The 25,567-nt window shown below is 43.4% G+C and overlaps 1 protein-coding gene across 4 annotated transcripts; it reads right to left on the bottom strand.

Moving 5' to 3' along the window:
• Positions 1-941: 941 nt before the first annotated feature.
• Gfra3 (GDNF family receptor alpha 3) lies at positions 942-19,617 on the bottom strand. Of its 4 annotated transcripts, XM_074076929.1 has the most exons (10): positions 19,306-19,418; positions 16,884-16,948; positions 16,239-16,347; positions 11,890-12,177; positions 7,343-7,435; positions 5,456-5,768; positions 2,945-3,048; positions 2,515-2,649; positions 1,925-2,013; positions 943-1,705 (listed from the first exon to the last, which is right to left on the bottom strand). In XM_074076929.1, the coding sequence occupies exons 3-10, from the start codon at positions 16,279-16,281 to the stop codon at positions 1,610-1,612; spliced, it is 1,161 nt and encodes a 386-aa protein (XP_073933030.1). In that variant the 5' UTR covers positions 16,282-16,347; positions 16,884-16,948; positions 19,306-19,418; the 3' UTR covers positions 943-1,609. The 4 variants fall into 4 exon arrangements, with proteins under 4 accessions (XP_073933031.1, XP_073933030.1, XP_020040830.2 ...); XM_020185241.2 differs by lacking the exon at positions 16,884-16,948 and having other exon boundaries at positions 19,306-19,617; XM_074076928.1 differs by lacking the exons at positions 16,239-16,347; positions 16,884-16,948 and having other exon boundaries at positions 944-1,705; positions 19,306-19,617.
• Positions 19,618-25,567: the final 5,950 nt, after the last annotated feature.

Raw genomic sequence — 25,567 nt, 5'->3', positions numbered from 1 at the left:
ATGACTCAAATGGTAGAGTACCTGCCTAGCAAGTTCAAGGCCCTGATTTTAAATCCCGGTACCATACACACAAAAAATTAATGAATATACTTACAAACAATAGGTGTAAATAGTACTTGACATTCAGTAGGGGCTCTATAAATGAGGGTTAATATTATAATTATTGTATAGCATCTATCAAACTGCATTGTTTTTATTTAGTTAGTTAATTAGTTGGGACCAAGGTTTGAACTCAGGGCTTCATACATGCAAAGCACTCTACCAGTTGAGTTGATTATGCTCGGTTATTTTGAAGAGGGGATTGGGCAAGATGATTGCCTGGGCTGGTTTCCAACAATGATTGATCCTCTTGATCTCAGTCTCCAAAGTAGCTAGGATTACAGGCACTGCAACACATTGCGTTTATTAATTGTCTTGTCTATTTCCCTGTTCTGATATGTGAAAGGTTTGAGAATAGCATGAGTCTTATTCCTTGGAACCTTCTACATCTAGCACAGTGTCTTGCAGAGCCAGCATTCATCAGATGCTTATTGAAGGAGTGAATGAATTAATAGACAAATATCTACAGCTCTATAAATACATTATTCCAACTACTTTTCATGAGTAGGTGTTTCCTTATTCCAACAGGATTAAATTACCTGAGATCAAGGACCAGCCTCTGCTATCCTCTGATCCCATTATGGTCTGAAGCAGATCAATAACACAAGCAGGTGCTCAATAAATGCTATAGTTGACTAAAGGTCCCTTTTTCAGTTTCTGTGGCAGATCCCAGGAAGTATCCCAGAATGGATAAAGCTGGGATAGATACCAGGTCCACAGCCTCACTTAAACTTTTTATTTCCAACTCCATGTCAAGAACACAGAGGCTAAGAAATTTGGCTGAAGTCATATAGCAGTTGGTAACAGGGTTACTGTGTCTCCTTATCACTTGACCTATGCCCTTGTGTCTGTAACACCCATAATTCTGTATGAATTCACAAGTTGAGAAAGTAGGAAAAGAGCAAAGTCTTAGATCAAAATGTTTAATCATGATTCAAGGGGCCAGGGAGACTTGGGGACAGTAGTAGGAATAAAGCAAGGCCCAAAGCTTTAGCTCTTGATGCCCAAATGTTCTCCAGGATCCCAGTGCACAGCAGTACAGGCAACAGGCTCCCATCCTCCATTCAGAGGAGTATGGGACAAAGGGACAGGAGTCTTGCTCTAACCTTCTTCACAAGGGGAATGTCTTTCCAGGATGCCTCAGAACTCCCAGCCCTGACTATCTGGAGAATACAATAGGGAATGACTGATTTGTTAAACTCTGGGTGATCCTGGTGGATAGGAAGAAGGGATCAGGCCGGGATGGTCACCACCAGAAGATATGGCTAAATTGTGGTCACCAAGTCTTAAGAAGGGGCAGCCTGAGTCAGAAGCAGGGGGAAGAAAGGAGGGAATGAGAACTAGCCAATCAGGATCTGGACAGAAGCCATAGCCCCTAACTTCTACAGTGGCCTCATCTGGAGTCAACAGGATGTGTCAAGTAGGATGCTAGGTTGGGTCAGGGTAGCCATGTTGTGCATTTCACATCCTTCTGGAGGCTGTCCTTTTCTCACCCTTCACAGGCTGCAAGTCAAGGTTGCAATAGGCTCCAGAGCAGAATCAAAGTAAATGTGCAGGAGAAAAGAAAGGGCACCCTGGGCTGAGGCCTCACAACAAGGTTTTTGACCTGTGGAAGAAATGTAATAGAGTCAGCTCAGGGGACTATCTCCATCCTCTTCGGTCTCAATAAATACTGTCCCCTTCTCCTAAGTGTACACTAGAAGTCTATAGTATTTGTGGCAACAAGGAAGTCAACCCTTCTGCCCCCATCCTTTCATCTGCTTGGTTTGGGTTTTCCCCAGCTGGTACAGTAAAGGTTTGAGGGGTGTAACAGTGGAGGCCCTACCTGGTGTTGCATCAGAGAGAAGGTAGGGTCTGCCCAGTCCTGCGAGAAGAGCTGGCTGTGGAAACGCATCTTAACCTCAATGGCCTCCACTGAGCAGGGAAGAGAAGTTAGACTGGAAGAGCATAGTGGCAGGAGATTTCTCAGACTCTCAAGGTAGGAAGGTCATGGGGCCCTGAGATATAAGGGAGCAGGTGGATGGAAGGAGGGAATGGGATATTGGTCTTATTCTGCTTGCTTGTTCCTTGAGCTAAAGATGTCCTTTGTTCAGACAGGTTGAACAAACAGCATGAGGGGTCACTCAGGAAGTGGGGGAAGGAAGAAAGGCCTAGGCTTGGGGGAATGGAAAAGCCTATGCCAAGAAGAGGGCTTCTAGGGCTGAGGGCATGGCGTAAGAGGCACAGCACCTGCCTAGCAGGTGCAAGGCCCTGAATTGAAACCCAGTACTGCCTAAATAAATAAATAGATAAATAAAAGAGGGCTTCTGTGTCTGAAGAAGATGGAGAGGATCATCCTGGGCCACAGAATTGACCCTTCCCCTCCCCATGGTTCCAGCTGACCTGCCACAGGCTGGGGAACAAGAATGTACTCACTGAGACAGGAGTTGTGAGAGAAAGACCCTTCCAGCTGTTCACACTCCTCCTGCAGGTTGCCACTGCCTCGGCAGGTGCAGTTCAAGGCAACACTAGTGTTGATGTTGCTGATGAAGTTGGGGGTCATGGCAGTCCCTATTGAGTGAAGAGGGGAAGGGGGTTGTTAAGGTCTATTCTAACCCTAGCTTCAGTTTCTACTTTCTTGTCCTTTTTTGAGGTACTGGGGTTTGAACTTAGGGCTTACCACTTCAGCCACACCTCCAATCCTTTTTGCCAGTCTCTGAGTAATCTTCCTGTCTCCACTGTGATTACATGCATGCCCCACCACACCTGGCCCCAGTTCCTACTTTCTTCTAGGGTTCAGTCTCCAGAACATTCTTACCTCAGGGATGATCAACCTCTGGGTTCCCTACTCATGCTCCAACCTTACCAATCAACCCCAGGTATGCTCGAAGACATCTGGACTGCTCTGTCGTACAAGTTCCTAGAATGTCCATAGGATGACAGTGGGTCTGGAAATCCATCAGGCGTGATCTGGAAGAAGAGAAATTTCGAGAGTCCCCAGTGAGGGTCTGGCCTTCACTCTTACTGCCCTGTAGCTCAGCATGCCTATCTTCATGCCAACTCCTCCTCTCCCTTAAGTGCCTGGCCCAGGGTCCCCTCCTCAGTGAAGCCTGCCCCATCACAATTAAATGAACCATCACCCCAGGCTCCAAAGCATAGCCACAGTGCCTACTTATGAGATCTCAGGCAGTTTTGTTCACTTCAGTTTCCTTAAATATAAAATAGGATAACCTGGTAGTTTTTTTTTTTTTTTGGTGGAACTGGGGTTTGAACTCAGGGCTTCATGCTTGCAAAGCAGGAGCTCCAACACTGGAGCCACACCTCCAGTCTGTTTTGCACTGTTTTGTTTTGTTTTCTTTTTTTTGGAGATGGGGGGTCTTCTGAGGTATTTGCCCAGGCTGGCCTCCCAAGTAGCTAGAATTATAGGCATGAGTCACCAGCACCCAGCAACCTGGCAGACTTTGGTGAAATGAAATAAGAGAATGCATATATAGCATTCAGAGCATTGTGCCTGGCATATATTAAGTGTTTAACAAATGTAGATATTGTTATAATAACACTCATTCTTAAATAATGCATGTTCTTCTATATATATTTCTGTATTACATTTTACCTTATGTTAGGCTAATGGTTTACTTCTCCGTCACCTCCCACTGAACTGGGAATTCCTTGAAGGCAGGGACAATATCTTAGTTATCTATCCCACGACCTGATAGACAATAGTAATAGCCACAAGTACAGTAATATGCAGTATAGCAGAACTGTTAAGAGCACTGACTCTAAGCCTACATTCCAAACCTAACCTAACAAACCTGACTTACTATCTGGTGGACTTTTACAAGTTATTTAGCCCCTCTCTGATGTGGTTTCTTCACTTGTGGAGTGAGGGTGGTTAAAAAAAAAAAAACATCTATTTTATAGAATTCTTGTGACGTTTGGATGAATTAATACATGCTAAGTACTTAAAACAGTATCCAGCTCTTAGGAAGTACTCAGTAAATGTTAGGATTATGATTATTGAGAGGTCTGATTATGTGATATTTTATAGATGAAAGTAGCAGTCAAGGAGGGTAAGTAACTTGTCTAAGGTCACAAAGAAGTAAAAGGTGGAACCAAGTTGAAAGACAAGGTTGGTGTGTTTCTTGTCAACAATGTCATTTGGTGAGCATTTTGTACTCAATAGGCAGAAGAAAACCAGATCAGAATTTCAGATTTTGAGGATGAGGGCATGGCTCAAGAAGTAGCACTTGCCTAGTAAGTGTGAGACCCAGAGTTCAAACCCGGAACAGATTTTCCAGGCTGGAGGTATAGCTCAAATGTACAGTACTTGCCTAGCATGCTTTAGGCTCTGGGTTCAATCCCCAGCATGGCAAAAACTTAAAACTATAGTCAAGTTCTTAAAGGACAATAAATGACAAAATAAGCACCATCATTTATTAAATACTACCACATCTGAGCACTTACTCTGCTCCAGTAAGCTAAGCACTCTACATAAGTAATTTAATTCTGACCAGAATCCCAGGAGGTCTATATCATTATCCCAGTTTTTGCAAAGAACTAAATAGAACCTTAGGTTAAGTGATGGAATTTTAGGTTAAGTAATATGATCAAGAACATAGAATTTAAACTCATATCTGTCTGACTTCACAACCTATCTAACTGCCTCCGTGGGTGCCATAAATGAAAAAAAACTCAAGACACAAATATATCCCCAGAGTATCTATTTTTGTTGTCAGCATAGAAAAATGACTGTTAGGAAATGTCCCTCAAAATATGGCATATTATCTTCAGGAGAGGAAATGTTGAGGGTCTTTATACATGTCTGAAGTTTTTACGTTAAAAAAAAAAAATTTCCTCCCTCCCCCCCCCACCCCCGCTCCGCCCCCAGGTGACCTGGACATCAGTGGACGTCAGTGGCTCTTTCTGGTAATGCTAGCTACTTGGGAGGCTGAGAACGTTCGGGGCCAGCCCGGAAAATAGTTCGTGAGACCCCATCTCCAAAACAACCAAAGCAAAATTAAACTAGAGGTGTGTGGCTCAAGTGCCTGCTTCGGAAGTGTGAAGGCCCAGAATTCAAACCCCACTCCCGCCAGAAAAAAAAAAGACTGGGGGTGGGGAGTGAGTGATCTCACTATGTTGCCCAGGATTGTCTTGAGCCTCTGGACCAAAGCATTCTCCAGCCTCAGGCTTCCTATTGCTGGAATTACGGAACGTGCCACTGAGAAGAGCCAAAACATTTCTTTTTAAGAAAAGAGTCTCAAAATATATACAAGGTGAAGCAGCCAATAATTGGTTAGACCCAGCCAGGGACAGGAAGGTGGCCAGAAGTAGTGGCATGTGCCAGTCCCTACCTACCCTGCCAACCCACCCCCGGCACCTGCACAGCGGGTCCGCGTGGCAGAGGCTCCTCAGCTCCAGACAATTGGGGACCTCAGATGGCAGTGCACAGCTTGGGGCGATGGTGTTGCGCCTGCGCTCCCCGCAGCCGCGGTCGGTGGGTGCGCACGGGCACAGCAGCAGGCCCTGCGCGTGGGACTGTGCCGCCTTCTCGAAGAAGGAGCGCAGCTGGGCTAGGCAGGCATGGCGCTGGCAGCGGGGTCCGGAGCATGCCATCCCGTAGGCCTTGCGCAGCCGGTCACACTTGTCGTTAAGAGTACATAGCATAGCGAACTTGAGGCAGAGGTCGGAGTCTGTGGGGAGAGGGGCACCAAGTCACTAGGCCAATTCTTTTACGTACACCTGCAAGTCAGAATCCTAGAAATCCTGCAAAGCCCTGATTTCACAATGAAGTAGTGGGGTAGCAGGAAAGGGAGGACTGTCCTGAATGAAATCACTCCTGACTCAGGGCTTTCCCTCTACCCACAAACTATATCTGGTTCTGTGAGCCCTCCCTGTTTCACTCCTCATCTTGACTAGGTAAAACCATCATCACCACCACCATCATCATTATCATCCATATACATCTAACACCCAAACAACCAGAAAGCATACATAACCAAAACTTTTTCCTTAATGCTGTGCTGTGAGATCTGATGGTGGAAATCATAACCCAGGAGCCCTACACCATTCTAGAACACTTTCTGAACTGTTCAGAACAGATGCAAGCAAATTCTTTTTAGGTTTGTTTTGCACCTGTCTGTTTATCTTTCATTTACTGATTTATGAACAAAAGTTCCCCATACTTGGAGTTTTGGAAAATTATAGTGATATTTCCTTTTGGGGGGTAGGTGTCAGGGGGTCAAACCCAGGAACTCATGCATACTAAGCACACACTGTATATCACTGAACTACACTTCCAATTCCCTGGTGATGTTTTTATTAAAGGAATATTTCAACAGCCAGAATTATCAAGTAACTTGAGCAGGTTATTCACTAATTCCTTGTTAAAAAAAAGAGAGGTTTTGCCTGGTGACAGTGGCTCATGCCTGTAATCCTAGCTACTTCAGGAGGCAGAGATCAGGAGGATTGCAGTTCAAAGCCAGCCTAGGCAAATAGTTCTTGAGACACTATCTCGAAAAAACCAATCACAAAAAAAGGACTGGTGGAGTGGTTCCAGGTGCAGGCCCTGAGTTCAAGTCCCAGTACCGCAAACATAAATAAATAAAAATAAAAATTGGGTTTTCCTCAAAATTCTAATTCTAATAAGTAGAACTGACTATATAACAAATTCCATTTCTTTCTCAAAAAAAGGTGCATGTGGTGTATTCTTTCTCAGTTAACTCAGCTTCACTTTGTGGAAAAAAACAAAAACATACATCATAGTCCTCACCAGACTGATGGCTCTGCACCCTGAGCCACCCCTGCCTGTGGGAAGTCATACTCTCAGTATTTTCTTTGCCCAACACCACACCCATCCCATTAGAATGGCTGGAAACAAGCAATTTTCTAGTCTTTAGGGACAAAAAAGCTACTTTTTCTGACTGCCTTGAATGTGGGTAAATACTCCATTTCAGTACATTTCTCTCTGCAATTGCTGCCATTCCCACCATACCTTTCATAGGGATCAGGGGGCCCTAATGGGCTCTTTTTGGAAGCCTCCTTAATAATTACTGGTTTTGGATGATTCCTGTGAGAATAGACCATGCAGCATAGCTAAGACTTCTACCCTGACACCGTGTTTCTTTAGTTACCTGGCAGGCTAGAAACTCTCACCTATAAACCCTCCAGTTTATGCTCTCCTCCCTTCCCCCGCTAAGCCACCAGCCACCCTTTCCTCAGCCTAGGCCCAACCTTCCATTCCCAAGCTGAGGCTTGCCCTCCACACCTGGTTTGAGCATGTTCAGCTTGCTGAGATTCATTTTCCAGGGTTTGCTGGTCACTGTGTCTTCATAGGGGGAGCTATCCAATTCATAGTCACCTAGAAACAAGATAGAGGGTACCAGATGCTGAGGACCAGGATAGGGCAGGAGTAGAAGGGGTTAAGGCTCTGGGTCAGATCTCAAAGCCCTGTGTAGCAAAGGAAAAGGCAGAGACTCTACCTAGCTAGCTACAAGTTGTGCAGAGATAACAAAAATGCAGAACCATAAAGGTATAAGTTAACCCTGATGAATAAACTGATGAGAATAAGGGGGACCATTTGTTAGGTCCTATGGTATAAGTTTATATATATATATATGTATTCACATACACATATGTATGTTTATATATGTACATGTATATACACATACATACATATATATATACATTATCTCATTTCATCCTTCTAGAAGCCTTTGGGTAGATAAGAAAAAACTGAGGATGAGAGGGTCACATAAACTAATAAAAAGGGGAGCCAGGATGTGAAATCTGGATTATCTCTGATCCAGAGTCTCTGCTCCTAATTAATACACATATTGCCTGGGGGAACACAACCAGGTGAGGGAAATCCATCTTGTTTTCTCTTGTTATTGAGGAGGGGATGGTAATGGATTCTGTTCCAGGCTTGTTATGGAGACACATGACATATGGGAGAAATGGAAGTGAGGTCAAGTACTGAACTGAACCTAATTGAGAAAAATAAAGAAAATAGACCATTGTCTCACAGCAAATGCATCTCTCAGTCACCCATACAGGACTGTGGGTCCCTTAAGGGGACTTTACTAGGTCTTAGTAAATCACTGCATGGCTCTTCTGCATGGTAGGTTCTCAGTAAATGTTGGTTAGTAAATCTTGTTGGAAGAGAGAAATGAGGGAGGTGAGCTTGTTGGGTTGTCACCCAGTAGGCTCTTGTAAATGCATTTTTAGGAGGGCAGGAATATGTATGATATCATACATCAACAAGAGAGGATAGGCTAGATAGATAGGAAGACCTGGAAGCTCCAGGTGGAAAGTAGGAAGTGAGATGATCTCAGGAGAAGTCTCAAGGGAAGTTAAAAAAAGAGAAGCAATTAGGACGAGGAGTAGAAAGAAAGCAGGGAACAAGGAATGTGGTAAATGGTGTTCTTGTTTCTAATTATTGCCCCCCATTCTCTGCCTGTTGTCATGTGACTTTCTCACCCCACCTCCATGAGAGTATACATACCCAGCCACTCATGTCAGGCTTTGGCATGTGACTAGCTCTAGCCTTTGGAGTGTGAGCTAAAGTGATACAAATTACATCTGAGCAGAAGTTTTTTTGTTTTTGTTTTTCTGTTGAGTTCAAACTCATGCTTGCAAAGTTGATGCTCTATAGCTTGAGCCACACCTCCAGTCCTGAGCAGAAGTTTTAAGAAACATCTTATAGTTTTAAGAAACATCATCTGCTGTTATTACTCTTTTCTCTCTACCAGCCAGGATCCTCAAATGAAGACAACAGGTAGAGCAGAAACAAAGCTAACTCTTGGAAGCCTGCAGCCTGTCACATGAGCAAGAAATAAATTTTTATTGTTTAAGTCCAGAGATTTGGGGGTGGGTTGGTTGTAACTGCAGTTTAACCTAGCAAATTCTTACTAAAATGCAGTTGGGAGGCTGGGAGTGCAAAGTAGTGAGCACTTGCTTAGCATGCTGAAGGCCCTGGCTTCAATCCCCAGCACTGGGAAAAAAAATTCAATTAGGGGAGGAGAAAAAATGCAATTAGTACCTAGAAGCAGATTGTTAAAGTAACAAAATACAAATGTGTGGCATTGCTTTGAGACTGGGCAGTGGGTGATAAAGGGACTGTTACTGGGGGCTGGAAAAATAGCAGTCCACATTATGAAGTGGCAAAATATTTGGTTAATATGTTGCCTGCAATAACTTGGAAGGAGGATGATATATACTGAATAAGCTTGTGCTTTGAGGGGAAGAAGCTGAGAAGCAGGTTACTAGTACTTCTTGATTGGTATTGGCTGCATTTTGTAAGCCATTGCAAGAGATAGGCTCAGAAAACAATTGGCCAGTTTGGCCCAACATGACAGTTCATGCCTGTAGTCCCAGCTACTTGGGAAGCTGAGGCAGGAGGGTCACCCAGGAGTTGGAGACCAGCCTAGGCAACATAGTCACAAAATTAAATAACAATTGACTAGTAGAGAGAAAACAAAAGACAGAATCCAGAAATTCCAGGTGCAAGATTAAGAGCTAGAACTGTTTCTCATATTCAAATGGTAAAATATAAAACTGAAAAATGCTTTGAGTGATAAGGTTTATTATAACTCCACCTTCAGGGAAAGACAAAATAATTGGGGCTTGAGGAGATGTCTCAATTGATTAAGATGGTACCCAGTAAATCCTGCTAGTTGGACAAGTGTACTCAGGGAAAAAAAGACTAAAGTAGTGACTCTCCCATAGAGATCTCACAAAAGCAAGGAACTTCTAATGAGGTCTAGAAAGACATGTATGTCTTGCATTGTGAGAAAGACTCCTGGTATACAAGATGACAGAAATCAAAGATATCAAAAGCAATTATGTTTTGAGAGAGTTGTACTGTTAAGAGCTACCAGCCTGGATTAAAAGAGAGGATGACTATTTGAGACTTAAAAATGCCCCAACATTCCTCAAGCAGGAAGCAGGCCAAGAACACTGCTTAGTCCCTGAGGAGGTTGTGGTCTCCAATGCCTTTTTAAATTGTGGCCAAAGAGAATAATGGAAAAGCAAGAAGCTCCCAGAGAGCTGGTCCATGACCCCTGGAGAACATGGGTAGGGTAATTCCTCCTGTGGAATAGAAACAGAGGCTTGGTAAAGAACAATCCCTATTCCTTGGGAAGACCCTTGCCACATCTGCCTAGCAGAATCTCAGAATTGTTAATCAATATCTACCATGTGTGTACCATTCTTCCCCTTCTGAGGGTGTTTGTTGAGGTTATCCTACCTGTTCCATTATTACACATGGAGTATGTAGCAGGTGCCTTGTGTGTGTGTGTGTGTGTGTGTGTGTGTGTGTGTGTGTGTGTGTGTATGGCATTGGGGTTTGAACTCAGGGTCCCACACTCCCAGACTTGTCTTTTTAGTTTATAGGTTTCTAGATGAAGAGGAGCCACATCCAATAGTCTTTCAATGATATGAGCAGTTATATGCAATTATATACATAGGATAAAATAACATTTGGCTGTTGTAAATTGTAACTGTTTCATCTCTTCTTCCTGGTCTAGGCATGAGTTTGGGGGAAAAAAAAAACAAAAAAAAATAGGAGCCATATCCAGACTTGATATAAAAACTATCATGAGAACTTAGATTTGTAGTATCTAGGATTTTGATGTTATACTTGTAGCCCAGGCTGGCCTCAAACTTGTGATCCTCCTGCCTCATCCTCTTTGCCTTGTTGATTACTGGTGTGCGCCACCACCACCACCGGCTTGATGTTATATTTGGATAGAACTTTCAGGGCATGTTCCTTGGAAAGGAAGAAAATAAATGTTTTGATCGAGTGGCGAACTAGGATAGATTGTATTATTGTTTCCAAATATTCTTTGCCCTCCCTGTAAGATTTTATATTCCCATCTATTGTCCTGCGATTTTTTTGTCTCCCTGTAGGATGTAAGACTTGGACATGTGATTTGCTCCGTCTGTGGAATGTGAGAAATAGAGTGGAGGCTTTGAAAAACTTCTCACAGTTCTGCCAGTGCTCATTTCCTTCGGCCATGAGAAGAAAACACCCCAGATAGAGGCTGCAACTTTAGCTTGGATCCCAGAATGAAGAAGACACATGAAACAGCCAACATAGAACATGAGCAAGAACTAAAACTGTTTTGCAAGTCTTCTTTGTTACAACAGCAACATAATCCACTAAAAGTTGACTAATATGGACTAGAGGCTTCAGAGTGCTTCCTCCTGGACTGGTGGAGTGGCTCAAGTAGTAGAGTACCTGTCAAACAAGCTCAAAGCCCTGAGTTCAAATCCCAGTACTGCTAAAAAAATAAATAAATAAAAAAGGCTGACTGAAAAAGAGAAGGGCCTGTGGAAAGAGACAAAATAGAGCTCCTCCTCTCTTTGGCTCTTCATGTGCCTTTTCTCTTTTACCATCCCCTGTCTGGTTAATGATATGCTTTCTATTGAAGAGTAGCTCAAGCTGCTGCTTCTCAGTCTCTCTGCACTTGTGAATTACATGTTATTTGGAGCTTTTTTTATGAGTTAAGATCTTTCTCCCCATTTCCTCTCCATACCTTTCTGTTCCAGGAATTCCCCAGGTGGGGCCTCTCTGGTTGAGCTCTGGGTCAGAGTTCTGCCAAGGTAAGCAAGGAGGAAGTAGGGAGAAGAGAGGGGAGAGTTGCAGGAACTCGAAAGGATACCACCAGTTCTTCCCTCCATCCCTTACTGATGCCAAATGCAGAGCTTTTTTACCATCCCCATCAGAATCTACCATGTGGCCCATATTGTGCAAGATTGACAGCCCCCAAAAGCTACCTTCCCATCTTAGTCCACTCTAGGATGGGGCCTCACCAAGGCTACGGGCAGGGTGAACAGTCCAATAGATGTCCAAGCAGGTAGCTTGGTTCTTCATGCGCCGGTGACATGTACAGCCTATCAGAGAGGTGTTCCTGAGTTGCTGTGCTGCCTCCAAGCAATCTGCAGACACAGAAGACTCTTCTGAGGGCAATGAGGTGCTTAGACCAGCGGTGCAGGATCCCAGGTGGTGGTAGGCAGCCTTGCAAGTGGGATTGGCCTGGCACTTCCTCCTAGCCTGGATACAGCTGTTCATGAGCCGACTCTCTGTGGGAAGAGAGTCTCCTGTGGAGGGAGAGACCAGGTAAGATTCTTTCTGGGAATACAAAACTATGAATTAAGGTAGGGGAGATTGCTAATAAATCCTTGAGAAAATCTTAGAGGAGCACAAAGGCCCTTAGGAATAAGTGTGGAGGGAAAGAAGCCCTCTGGACTTCTGCACAAAGTAGACCAGGCCCAAGAGGAGATGGGGTCTGAAGAGGTTGCTCAGCAACTGGAGGAGGCCAGTTGCTTAGGCTGATGACCTTGCCAGGCACAGGGGAAGAGGGCCACGGACAGAGCTGTGACACAGGCAGGGCTAGCATCATCACCAGAGAGCTGAGAATGTACAAGGGAATGCTAAATGAGAGTTAGCAACAACTTTAAATTTTTCATTAAAAAAAATCACTTAAAAATGCCTTAAAGTGGGAACTGGATTTAGGATGGGTAGCTATTTCCAGAAGGGGGAAAAAAAGTGTAATTTGACCTCATTGCTCACTCAGAAACACCCAATTGGTTGTTTCTCAGGCCTGGATGAAATCCCTGCATTCTAGGACTTAGGGTCCCCATCATGTAATAGAACCCCATTTTTAAAGCAAAAAAAAAAAAATCTAGCAGTCATTCTTACCTCTTTTCCTTTACATTCTGTGTTCAATCCAACAAATCCTGTCAATGCCACAATATATCTGAAATCTGTCCACTCTCCTCCATGTCTGTCTCTGCCTCCTTAGCAAGGCCTCCTTGATGGATTCCCTAATTCTCCAAACCCCTTCTCTCACATTATTGGATGTTTTTTTTTTTTTTTGGTGGAACTGAGGTTTGAACTCAGGGCTTCGTGCTTGCAAAGCAGGTACTCTACTGCTTGAGCCACACCTAAAGTTCATTTGCTTTTGCTTTTTTTTTTTTTTTTTGCAGTACTAGGGTTTGAACTCAGGACCTACACCTTGAGCCACTCCACCAGCTCTTTTTTGTGATGGTTTTTTTCTTTTTTTTTTTTACATGAAGTAGGATTTATTAGAGAGAAAGGATAGGCTACAGCTAGAGCAGTGCAGCGGAGCCTAGAAACCGGTGGCTCCATGTGATGGCTTTTTTTCAAGATAAGATCTCTCAAACTATTTGTCCAGTCTGGCTTCAAACCTTGCTCCTGACCCCTGCTTCCTAGGTAGCTAGGATTACAGGTGTGAGCCAGCACCCAGAGTTCTAGTTATTTTCGAGATGGGCTCTCACAAACTATTTGCCTGGAATGCTCTGGAACCTCTGTTCTTGGGATCTCAGTGTCTCAAGTAGCTAGGATTACAGGTGTGAGCCACTGGTACCCGTCTCCCAGTCCAGAATTTTTTTTTTTTTGGTGGTACTGGGGTTTGAACTCAGGGTCTCACACTTGCTAGGCAGGTGCTCTACCACTTGAGGCACTCTGCCAGCCCTATTTTGTATTGGGTATTTTGAGATATCTCTCAAACTGTTTGCCCGAGCTGGCTTCAAACCCAGTTCTTCCTAATCTCTGCCTCCTGAGTAGCTAGGATTAGAGGCATGAGCCACTGGTGCCCAGCAAAATGATTTTTTTTTTTTTTGTAGTACTGAGGCTTGAACTCAGGCCCTTCACCTTGACCCACACACTACCAGCCCTATTTTTGTGAAGGGTTTTTCAAGATAGGATCTCAGGCTGGCTTCGAACTGCAACCCTCCTGATCTCTGCCCCTGAGTGGCTAGGGTTATAGGCATGAGCCAACGGTGGCTGGCAAAATTATTATTATTATTATTATTATTATTATTATTATTTTTGTGGTACAGGGGTTTAAACTCAGGGCTATTGACCCATCCCACCAGCCTGTTTTTGTGAAGGTTTTTTTCAAAATAGGGTCTCATGAACTATTTGCTCAGGCAGCTGAGATCCTCCTGATCTCTGCTTCTTGAGTAGCTAGGATTATAGGCGTGAGCCACTAGGCCACTTTTTTTGATTTTTTAATTGACTCTCCTTCAAGACTTCTGTGTTTCTCTTACCACTATTTTATCTCCAGTGCCTAAATGGTTTGTTCATTGTGAGTTTCTCCTAATTAAGGAATAAACAAAAGAATGACAGGAACATTCTATAATATACTTCTATAACTTCTCTGGGCTCCTTTCTTCTACTTATAACCAAAAAGCCCCCAAATTGGGAGGGACCTCAGGCTTCAGTTAGTTCAACCTCTAATCAAATTACAATCAGCTAGATTACTTATTAAAAATGCAGATTTCTGATCTCCACCAAGATTTACTAAATCAGAATCTCTGGTGATAAAACCTGGAAGTCTGAATTTTGCCAAGTTTGATGGAATTTTTATGTTCTCTAAAGCTTAAGAGCTGGTTTCATATCCAATGCATAAAGACAGGATTAGTAGTACTGATTTTTCCTTTTGTTTCAGGTTCCAGTATGACACAGTTTGGCATTGTTACTGTATTTACATAATTTTTTGATATTTTGTTCTTGGATTTTTTTAAATTAATTTCAATTTTTAAAATATTGTGTTAAAATATTATCTATCAAAACTGGGCATGGTGGCACACATCTGTAATCTGAGCACTCAGGAGGCTGAGACAGGAGGGTCACCAGTTTGAAACAAGACCATGTCTCACCAGCACGCAGCTGGTGGCTCACACATGTTATCCTAGCTATGTGGGAAACTGAGATCAAGAAGATTGAAGTCCAAGGGTAGCCCAGGCAAATAGTTCCTGAGACCCCCCCCCATCTCCAAAATAAGCACAAAATGGACTGGAGGCGTGGCTCAAGCAGTAGAGCACCTGCCTAGCAAGCATGTAGTCCTGAGTTCAAACTCCAGTACCACCAAAAAAAGCATGAAGCCCTGAGTTCAAACTCTAGTCCCACAAAAAAGTTAATTCACTTAAAAAACCAAGCCAGGTGCTGGTGGCTTGTTTTTTAAAATTAATCCTAGCTACTCAGGAGGCAGACAGCAGGAGGATCTTGGTGTGAATAAGCCTGTGCAAATAAGCCCTTCACAAAAACAGGGCTGGTGGAGTGGCTCAAGGTGAAGGCCCTGAGTTCAAACCCCAGTACTGCAAAATAAATAAATGAATAAAAATGAAAAACAACAAATACATACACATCCAAACATCCTGCCTAGGACAATTTCTTTCACTTTCTGGACCTTAGTGTCTTCAAATGTAAAATGGGGGGTTAGATTAAATCAGAGTTTCTCAATGGAGGGAATGGAAGAGGGAGGACACACTGTATTGGGGGTATACAGAATTTCTGAAGAGAATATATATATTTCAAAGAAGTGCAGTGCAGTGGCACATTCCTGTAGTTGAGTTACTTGGGAAGCTGAGGCAGGAGAATCATTTGAGTCCAGGAACTCAAGGACAGCCTGGGCAACATAACGAAACTCTGTCTCAAACAAACAAACAAACAAAAACAGGACAGGGGGTGTATCTCAGTAGTAGAGCACTTGCCTTGCATATATGCAGCCTTGGGCTCAATCCCCAGAACTATTTTCAAAAAGAAAGTAAAAAAAAGGTTGGCCAAGATTGCTCACACCTGTAATCCCAGCTACTTGAGAGATGACGATCTGGAGGATTGTGGTTTGAGGCCAGTCCAGGCAAAGAGTTCACGAGACTGCATCTCTAACAGTATTTGGGGCCTGCGCCCGTGATCCCAGCTACTTGGGACTTTGGTAAGTAGGAAGACTAGATCTGAAGTTGGCCCAGGACAAAAATATGAGATTCTATTGGAAAAGTAACTAAAGTAAAAAGGGATAGGGGTGTGGCTCAAGTGATAGAGCTTCTGTCTAGCAAGGCCCTGAGTTAAAACCCCAGTATTTAAAAAAAAAAAAAAAAAAGCTTTGGAAAAGAATATTTAAGGAAGGTTTGAGATTTTTAAAATCTTTACCAGAAGGGGGATATGGATTTAAATAGACTGAAAAAGTCTAAAATGTTTAAGGTGCTACTATTGCAGGTAGGTACCTAGTAAGTGGTTGCTGAAAGAAGTGTAGTAAGTTCAAACCTTATTGCTGTCACTGGATTAAGCAAATATTTAACTGAACTAAATATTTAACCATAACCATTTTCAAAAGAAAACCTGTTTAGTTTCTTACCTGGTAGTTCACCAAGTTTGAGCCATGGTGGATTTTGGGGCATTCCAGCTCAACAAAGAACTTGGGGGATATGTTAAATTTCATCACAACAGGGTAGAACTTGTGTTTCCTGTATTGAAAAACAGCTTGATTTGGGGCAAAGATCACAAATTGGTCCAGTGCATAGATGTTTTCATTAATTGATACAGTTGACACAGTATTTCTCTTTTTTCTCTCTCTTTCTTTCTTCCTCTCTCTCTCTCTCTCTCTCTCTCTTTTTCCTGTGCTAGAAATGGAACCCAGGACCTCACCTATGTTAGACAAGTGCAATTCCCCACTTCCTTCCTTCCTTCCTTCCTTCCTTCCTTTCACCACTTTTACATAAAAAATGGTATTTTATTAAAGTTATAGTTAGTGGCCATTTAAAAAAACAGAAGAGGCCAGGAGCTGATGGTTTATGCTGAAATCAGGATGATTACAGTTCGAGGCCAGCCCAGGGCAAATAGTTTGAGAGACCTCCACCAAAATCCCCAGACCAAAATGGGCTGAAGGTATGGATCAAGCAGTAGAGCACCTGTGCCTGTTTTGCAAGTGAGAAGCTCTGAGTTCAAACCCTAGTCCTATTAAAAAAAAAAAAAAGAAAAGGCCAGGTGTGGTGGTACATACCTAAAATCCTGGCTACAGGGAGGCAGAGGTCTGAGGCCATATCTGGCAAAAACAGGAGACTTTACCTAAAAGCAAAAAGGACTGAGAGTGTGTCTCAAGTAGTAGGGTTCAAGGCAAAGCCCTGAGTTCAAACCCCAGTACTGTTACAAAAATAAAACAAAAACAAAAAGACTTCCAGAAGATCAGATATACATGTATAGGACTATCACAATGAAATCTTTCCCACTGTATGATTGATTAATCTGCACTAATAAAAAGAAAAATTTTGGAGCTACCGGCTTCCGGGCTCTGCTGCACTTCTCTAGCTGTAGCCTTTCCTTTCCCTCTAATAAATCCCACTTTTTATAAAAAAAAGAAAAATTTCACATGAAACTATGGATTTTCAATGTCTTTTGGAAGAGTGCTTCACTCAGGCCCACATGCCCACAAAGTAACAACTGGAGTTGAATAATGGCTGCCCCCGTTTAGGCAAGTCACACCTTTTCCAATTTATTACAGTCCCTATATTCTCTACTATACTTTCCTCACTTCCTTATTCATGCTGCCACTGATCTATGTTTCCTACTGATAGTCAGCAGCCTGGCTTCTTGACTTGATTTTCTTCTTCCTGAAAATGAGTAACTGCAAATAGACTATGTTCTGGGACATCTGATCCTCGTGTTTCTCCCCAATGAGGTCCCTAGCATGGGTACCCATTTTATGGAGGGATGAACATAGAAAAATAACATGTAGCAAGTGAAGCTAGGTCAAGGTTAAGCCAGGAGTGGTGGGTGGTGCATGCCTCTAATCCCAGTACTGGGGAAGCTGAGGCAGGAGGATCTCAAGTTTGAGGACAGCCTGGGGTATACAATAAGAGCTACATCCCCAAGGGCTGGAGATGTAGCTCAGTGGTAGAATGCTTCTAACATGTGGAAAGCCCTGGTTAGACCCCCAGAACCACAAAAAAAAAAAAAAATAAATAAAAAAAGGAACTAAGTCAATGTTAGAGCCAAGAATTCTTTTCTCCTACACAGTTTAAAATGATTTTCAGTACGTGATGCTGTCTCCGAGTGAGAGGTCCCTTTAAACTTGGCTCTGGTGGAGCCTGAACAGTGGTATTTTCTACTGATTGTTAAAACCCTCTGTTGGTTTGTGCTCATGGGCAGCACTTGGCCCCACATGGCAGCTTCCGGATGACTGTGTTAGGGAATTTCCATGAGGCCACTTAATCAGAAACCATTTTAGTATTATTGTGGAATAGACTTGTTAGTCATTCTGCTTCACTAATTAGTTAATGAGGAAAGTGTTTCCCCCTGACCCTGACATGCAGCCATATCTTAGGGTCAGTGGAATATCCTAGGCAGTCAAATCAGATTGGTGATGTCTTGCTGCCCAGATTTACTGATGGAGCCAGTCTAGACAAACCAGACCTTTCTCTCCTTCTTTCCACATCTTTCTCACAGTCAAGATTGAATTTCTTTCTTATTTTCTTTTTTCAAGACAGATTCTCACCATGTATCCTAGGCTGGCTGCAAACTCATGATCCTCCTGCTTCAGCCTCTTGAAGCGCTGGGATTATTCTACCACACCCAGCTCAAGATTGTATTTTTGCAGTACCAGCTTGTGAAAGGAGGTGGTGGGGCAATGTGTGTGGTCTCTGCCTAAGCTCCACTGTGAGACTCCCTGCACCTATCCCACTCCCCACAGGGATGGGCGTTTTCTCCAGCGATGGTGGAACCCAGGCTGCTGCTGTTCCTCCAGGGGAGGCAGGCCTTGGACTATTCCACAAAACACCTACTGTGGACCTATAATCCACAGGGCTATCCTGTGCTGAGCAATTTACAGGAGAAAGGCCATCCTGCTCAACAGGGAATTTTCTGCTTCAATTAAAGAAGTATATTCCAAGGTGGGCAGGCTGGTGGTAAAAATCTCAACCAAGTAATGAGGTTCTGGGTATTTTACAACCCTAGTTTGTGACAATCGGTGCTAAAAACTTTCTTCACCTTTACCTAGTTTCCACTTCCTCAATCCTTTAAGGGGATAGGAGAGTTGAAGGCCATGTAGAACCAAAGACAGTACTGCTGCTGATCAGATTTTCCTTGCCTCCTTGAGATGCTGTCTTGTTAGCGCCCTGACTGCAGGTTGTGCTGTGACCATGTAGATGCCCCTCCAAGGAGGGAAGAGGTAGAACCAGGAGCGAGGAGATGCTGGGGTACCGAGGCCATTGTTGGTGCTCAATCTATATCAGTTCAGACACCCGTATTAGGCTTAGAAAGCAGCCGCTTCCTGGCACCTGGGGCTTCCTCCTCCAGTTCTCCAGGCTTTGAAGGACAGACGCCCTGAACAGGAGGCAGCGGCACCCGTTCTGGACTGAAGTTACCTGGGGCCCCGCCTACACGTTCACCTCCACCTGCCCCTACAGTCCGGCTCAGAAGACACTTACCCTCTCCGAGTGGCAGCAACAGCAGCAGCAGTAGGACCAGCAGTGGCGTCGGTCGTGGGCTCGTGGGGTGCACCATGGCGGAGTGTGGACTGCGCGCTCCGCTTGGCTTGCGGAGGGCGCCGCGCTCCCCTGGCTCCTCGCGCTGGACTCGGCAAGCGAGGCTCCTTTGGCCGGCGCCTCCCGCCACTGCCTCCTCTCCCACCAGGGTCCCGGGCACCGCCCTCCAACTCTGAAGCGCGGCCGCCTCCTCTGCACCCAGAGCGGCGGGGGCGTGGACCGCTTAGATGCTGCTGTCAACTTCCCTAAGCAAAATTGTAGAGGCTCCGGTTCAAGACTGGCCATCTCCGAGGTCCAAATATTTCTCCAAAAAAAAAAAAAAGCATCCAAGCACACCCACAGAGGGCATACATTGAGACACTCCTTTGAACGTCTACTTAAATATTAATAAGGAAAATCAGGACTGAAAAATAGGCACAGTGTGTGGGGGGGAAGTAAGAGTGGGAAGGGGGAGGGTGAAGGAAGGAGGTTAAGGTGACGGTATATGGTTGATGGACTTTAAATACCTATATGAATTAAATAACCTCTTGCAAATGCTTTAAGGGAGGTTAATGAGGGGGCTGAGGGGGAGAGATGATGGGGGCAATGTAAATAATGTACAATATCAGAATTGTCACTACAAGTCCCCCCTGTATAATGAATATTTCCTAATAAAAATTTATTTAAAAAAAAAACAACAAAAAAAGCATCATTTCTCACCATCTGAAGCCCCCTTTTCCCAGGAACAACAGCAACCACCAGGAATGAAATCTTACAACAAAACTTGAAAGAAACCATCACAAGAGTACTTAACATTTGTAATATTTTTTTTCTTAGAATTGGCACATCTTTGATCTCATTTGTCCCTCATAAGTATCTTCAAGGGTAAGAGTTCATGGTTATTAAGCATCAAGATTCTGCAAAGATGGGCCCAGACAGGGGAAATGATTTTGCTGGGAGCATAACCAAGAACCCAGAAGCTTTACCAGATGAAATTGCTCCAAAATTCAGCCTCTTTGGTGTCATGGGGGAGGATAAAAGGATCATACTCCACCCCCCTCCACAGACCTCTCCCCCATAGTTTCCCCAACCCCCATTAAATAGCAGCAATTTCTCTGGACCAAAGACAAGATCACTGAGGAAAGTGACTGGAGAAACCATTTAGGAGCCTGTCATTTTCAGATGAGAGTTTAAGAGAGCAAGCTCCTCTACCAGATTTAAACTAGGTAGAAGCAGAATCCAGGATGTCTACTTGTAATGATAAGGGATATATTAGACCCGGGCCTGATTCCCATGAGCTCCCAGGGTAAAGATAGACTGACTTGGAAGAATGAGAATTAAGCAGTGTCTAGAAAGAGAACAGGGTGATGAAAGGAAGTGGGGGTTTCATCCCTTAACCCTCCAAATTGAACCCCCTCCTTGCTTCCACAAACCAGAATGACAGAGAGCAAAGAGGGAGGATATTGTGAAGTTCTATATAAACCTCTGAGATTTATTGGCTGCTGCCTCTGAATACGGCCATCCTGCTGTGGCCTCTGTGGGGCATTTGCAGATGTAATCAGCCCACAAAGAGAGTCATTCCAGCCAGGGGTGTAAATCACCCTTCACAAAGCTAGAAGAGAGACATGTGGCCCTAGATAAGAGGACTGATGTGGTCTCTCTGCCCTTCCCTCCCTTCTCCTGCCCAGGGGGAGCTGGTTCCTGAGCTGTAATGCACTTTAAATGGAGTTTGTGCTTCATTTTAATCTATATCTGCCCTGCCAGTTTTACAGTGGAGCTGTGAGTGTGAACATCTGGCTACCCAGCTATTGTACAGGGTCTGTTTTCTCCCAGCTCCACCTTTATGCTTTTCCAAAGCCCTCTCCCCTCCACTTAGGAAACCTGTACCTGGGGAGCTGATGAACTCAACTTTCCACTTCACTTTAGCAATAGTTTCAAAAGGAATGTACAAGCAAAAGGGAACAACTTCAGGTGATTGGGATGCTAGGAAAAGTCAAAGACCCAAGAACCCACAAATATGTAGGCTCCTGCATGAACCAAGTGTGGTCTAGTTCAGGAGAGAAGGGTGCCTATTCAAAGTGTCTATCAGAAAGAACAGAAAAGAAAAGAAAAGAAAAGAAAGAAAGAAAGAAAACTGGGGCTAAAAAAAAAACAAAACCAAAGTGTCTATCTAATGCTGTCCTCATGGAATGGACCAAGAATGCAGGAACAGGATCAAGTTGTTAGACTGGGAGCAATGCTCAATTTCACCTGTAAGAGGCCAGCCTTTTTAAGAGTAAATGAGGTGCCTGGAGCATTATTTCTGTCTGGGCACTAGGGTGGAGAGCCTGACATCATTGAGCTTCTAATGAGAATTGGTAACCAAGGCTAGGAGAGGATTGAAGAAGCCTCTGTAAATAAATATGATTCTAAGACTAATATTGACAGCCCTCTAGCATACCCTCTTTCTACATCTTCTGACTGCCAACACCTGCTAGATAAGCAGCATTGCTGTTGGGAACCTTATGATAATGACAAATGAGCCAGTCCTTTCTACAAAGATGTTATTCAGCCATCATTCAAAAATGTATTTTGAGACTATGGGTCCAGTTTTGTGCTAGGTGCAAAATGAGTAAGATACAAACTCTGCCCTGGAAAGGCCTTACAATCTACTGATTGTGGCTCAAAGGTCCAAAGTCCCTGAATCTTTTTATTTATTTTGGTGGCACTGAGGTTTGTACTCAGAGCTTCACACTTCAAAGTAGATGTTCTACCACTTGAGGCACAATTCCAGTCCATTTTGTTCTGGATATTTTTGGAGATGGGATTTTGGGAACTATTTGATTGGGCTGCCCTCAAACCATGATCCTCCCAATCTCAGACTCCCAAGTAGCTAGGATTATAGGTGTGAGCTACCAGTGCCTGGCTAAGGTCCCTGAATCTTACTGCATTTTCATTTGCAATGTTGATTTTTCTCCTCTTTTGGCCAAACTACATGGATTCTTCCTTCTTAAATCCTTTCTCCCTACCAAATTTTAATCCCTGCTGCTATCCTAATCTGGAATAATAGCAGTATAGTGATAAAACGACAGGCTTTACAGATTACCTGGGTTCAATGCCATCTCTAATGGAAAAATGAGACCTGTTGAAACTATTCTAAGAATGAGGGGAGCGGTAATAAAGGAGAATGATGGTGGGGGTCAATTTAAGATACATTGTGAGCACCTTTGTAAATGTCGCAATGTACCCCTCGTACAAAAATAATATAATAATTTTTAAAAATGCCATCTCCAACACTTGCTGGGTGACTTTGAGCAAGTCACTAAATTTTTTTGTGCTTCCATTTCATCTGTAAAAGGATAATAGTATGTAATTTAACAGTTATGAGGATTAAATCTGTATACATTGGGCTTTGTATTGTGTTTGTAATTTAGCAAGTGCTGAATAAAATATCATTCCAGGGAGCATGTAGAAGTTAATTATCTTATGAACTTGGCTAGTCCCCCCCATCTGATTTGCTGATTTGGAGCTGGAGGCTGCAGTATCTTCCTTTTGCTGAATATCCTAGTGGGCCAGGGTGCTTGAGGGATGGGAACAAAGAAAATTATTTTCTACCTTTTAGTTTCTCAAGGGTAAGAACTGAATTTGAGTATCTGTAGTACTTAGAATTGACAATTCCAGATATGTGTTTAAAGGAATTGGTGTTTCCTTAACATTTTCCTGAACTGAATGAGGAGAGAATATTCCATGTCTCCCCTTTGATATTCCTGATATGGTCAACTAGGTCCTGGGCTGAGACTGACAACAGGTCACAGTTTTTAGACCAAAAGATTTCTGTTATTAGTTGACCTCTCAATGAAAAAATATCAGCCAGTCCAAGTGCAATGAGAGCTCACCCTCTACAGTGACTTGCTAAGTGTTTGCCCTTGGCCTCATTTCCTTTTGTTCTTTTTTTTTTTTTTTTTGCGGTACTGGTGCTTGAACTCAGGACCTTCACCTTGAGCCACTCTGCCAGCCGTTTTTTGTGATAGGTATTTTCAAGATAGGGTCTCTCGAACTATTTGCCAAGGTTGGCTTAGAACTGCAATCCTCCTGATCTCTGCTTTCTGAGTAACTAGGATTACCTGAGTAGCTGGTGGCATGAGCCACCAGCACCCAGCCCCTTGGCCTTTTTTTCCAAGCTCAAAAAATCCTTATGACCCTGAATTCTGAAGAACCTACGATTGAGGCTCAAACAGATTTAACACCTCATACATAGCCAACTCTAGAAAGGCACACTGTTCTTTGATGAGGATTTGGTAACAGCAAAAATCATGAAGGGTACAGACTCTGGAGTCATACTGTCTGGATTTAAATCCTAGCTCTGTCATTTATTAGTGTGTGGTCTTTAGTTACTTACTCTCTGTTCTTCAATGTTTCTTTTCTTCTTCTTTTTTTTTGCAGTGCTGGCATTTGAACTCAGGGCCTCACACTTGCTAGGCAGGTGCTCTATCGCCTCAATTTCTTTCAACAGATTGTTGTGAAAACTAAGTTACTTTATCTATTTCTGCATATATCTGTAATGAGTTTAGAAAACTCATTACACTTAGCTACTTACTACATGTGTAGTAAGTAGCTGAAAAGTGTTAGCAATTATTGTTCCTGAAAATAGTATGAATCAAATCATATCCCTAGCTGGGCACTGGTGGCTCATGCCTGTAATCCTACTCAGGAGGCAGAGATCAGGAGGACTGAGGTTCGCAGACAGCCTGGGCGAATAGTTGGTGAGACCCTATCTTTAAAAAAACAACAAAAAACCAAAAAGCCCATCATTAAAAAAAAAAAAAATAGGCTGGTGGAGTAGCTTAAGGTATAAGCCCTGAGTTCAAGCCCCAGAACCACAAAACAAAACAAACAAAAACAAAAAATCACATCCCTATATGGTGAAAGATATTATAAGAAATCATATGGACCTGGGAGTGGTAACACAGCAGGTAATCCCAGCACTGGGGAGGAGGTTGAGGCAAGGCAATCCTGAGTTTGAGGTCAGTTTGGGCTACATACAAGTTGCAGACCAGCCTGAGCTAAATACTGAGACTTTGTCTCAAAAAAAATCATATGGGAGGGCTGGGGATTACATCCATGGTAGCATATACAAAGCCCCAGATTCAACAACCCCGACCAAAAAAGAAAGATTATAAGAAATCAGATGGGAAAATATTGCCTTTTAGGCAAAATTATTTTTCACAAAGTATTTAATTAAGTCCTAGGGTTTTTTTGTTTTTGGCTTTACAACTTAGAATTTCTACTTAGGATTACTGAAATGTGAACACATAAATACCAATCTCTCACCAGGTTGGGGCTCAGCTCTACCTTTCTGGGGATAATTATCAGGAAATGATCCACTAGGGAAGGTAGTGAGTCCCGGGCCTCTCATACTTAGGACAGGAGGTGCTTCAAATAGTTTCTTCCTCAGGCTATTAGGAATTCCTACTTGGGCCGGGAACAGGAGCACAGGTGCAGGAATACTTCCTCTTAGTCACCTCCACTAATATAGCTGCAGACTTCCTCTCCCCAGCTCTGAGCTTCGGGGTTTAGGAGGTAGCTTTCATCCTGACAGAAAACAGCAGCTGGAGTAGAGACTGCAAGTTCCAGCTGGCTGTCCTGGAGAATACAGCAGTGCCCTCTGCTGTGAGGCATGCACATAGCAATCCAGGGCAGGAACATGTTGGAACTTGGAAAAAATTAGTCCAGCACCAGGCCTGGACTGTCCTGTATCTATAACCTTCCTTCCCACTCACTCACTTTTAAAAAGTTACCATGCTCCAGAACCTGGGAAGATGTTATTTTTGTCTCTATTCTAGTCTAGGCTTCAGAGTCCTTCCTCCTGGGCTGGTGGAGTGGCTCAAGTGGTAGAGTGTCTGCCTTGCAAGTGTGGTGTGAGGCCCTGGGTTCAAACCCCAGTACCGCTCAACAAAAAAAAAGAGTGCTTCCTCCTTTCCTAGTCCTGGTTTATCAGTACTGCTAGGTCAATGTCAGAGAGTGACATGTTTAGTCAATCCCTCTGCCACCCCAGGCCCTGTAGGGAATGTATCTCACTAAACAGATAAAAGCCTATCAACCTCAAAGAGCTCTAGGAAAGGAAAGCCTGTGATGTTGCTAAAGAATGCAGTTTAAAAGTTCTTAAGGCTAAATGATCTTTCTTTGTACTTTTTAAAATTCCTATCTTCATATATCACAAATCTCTACTTTAAACCACCTTAAATCC

This window comes from Castor canadensis, chromosome 6, assembly GCF_047511655.1.
Source record: "Castor canadensis chromosome 6, mCasCan1.hap1v2, whole genome shotgun sequence".
NCBI classification, from domain to species: Eukaryota; Metazoa; Chordata; class Mammalia; order Rodentia; family Castoridae; genus Castor; species Castor canadensis.
This window is presented reverse-complemented; position numbering and strand designations above follow the sequence as displayed.

Coding starts and splice junctions, on each gene's coding strand:
- Gfra3 (XM_074076928.1), bottom strand. CDS start 19,381: ATGGTGCACCCCACGAGCCCACGACCGACGCCACTGCTGGTCCTACTG. Junction 7,436..11,889: donor TCACCCTGCCCGTAGCCTTG/GTGAGGCCCCAT, acceptor TCTTGTTTCTAG/GTGACTATGAATTGGATAGC. Junction 2,014..2,514: donor CTCTCACAACTCCTGTCTCA/GTGAGTACATTC, acceptor TTCCCTGCTCAG/TGGAGGCCATTGAGGTTAAG.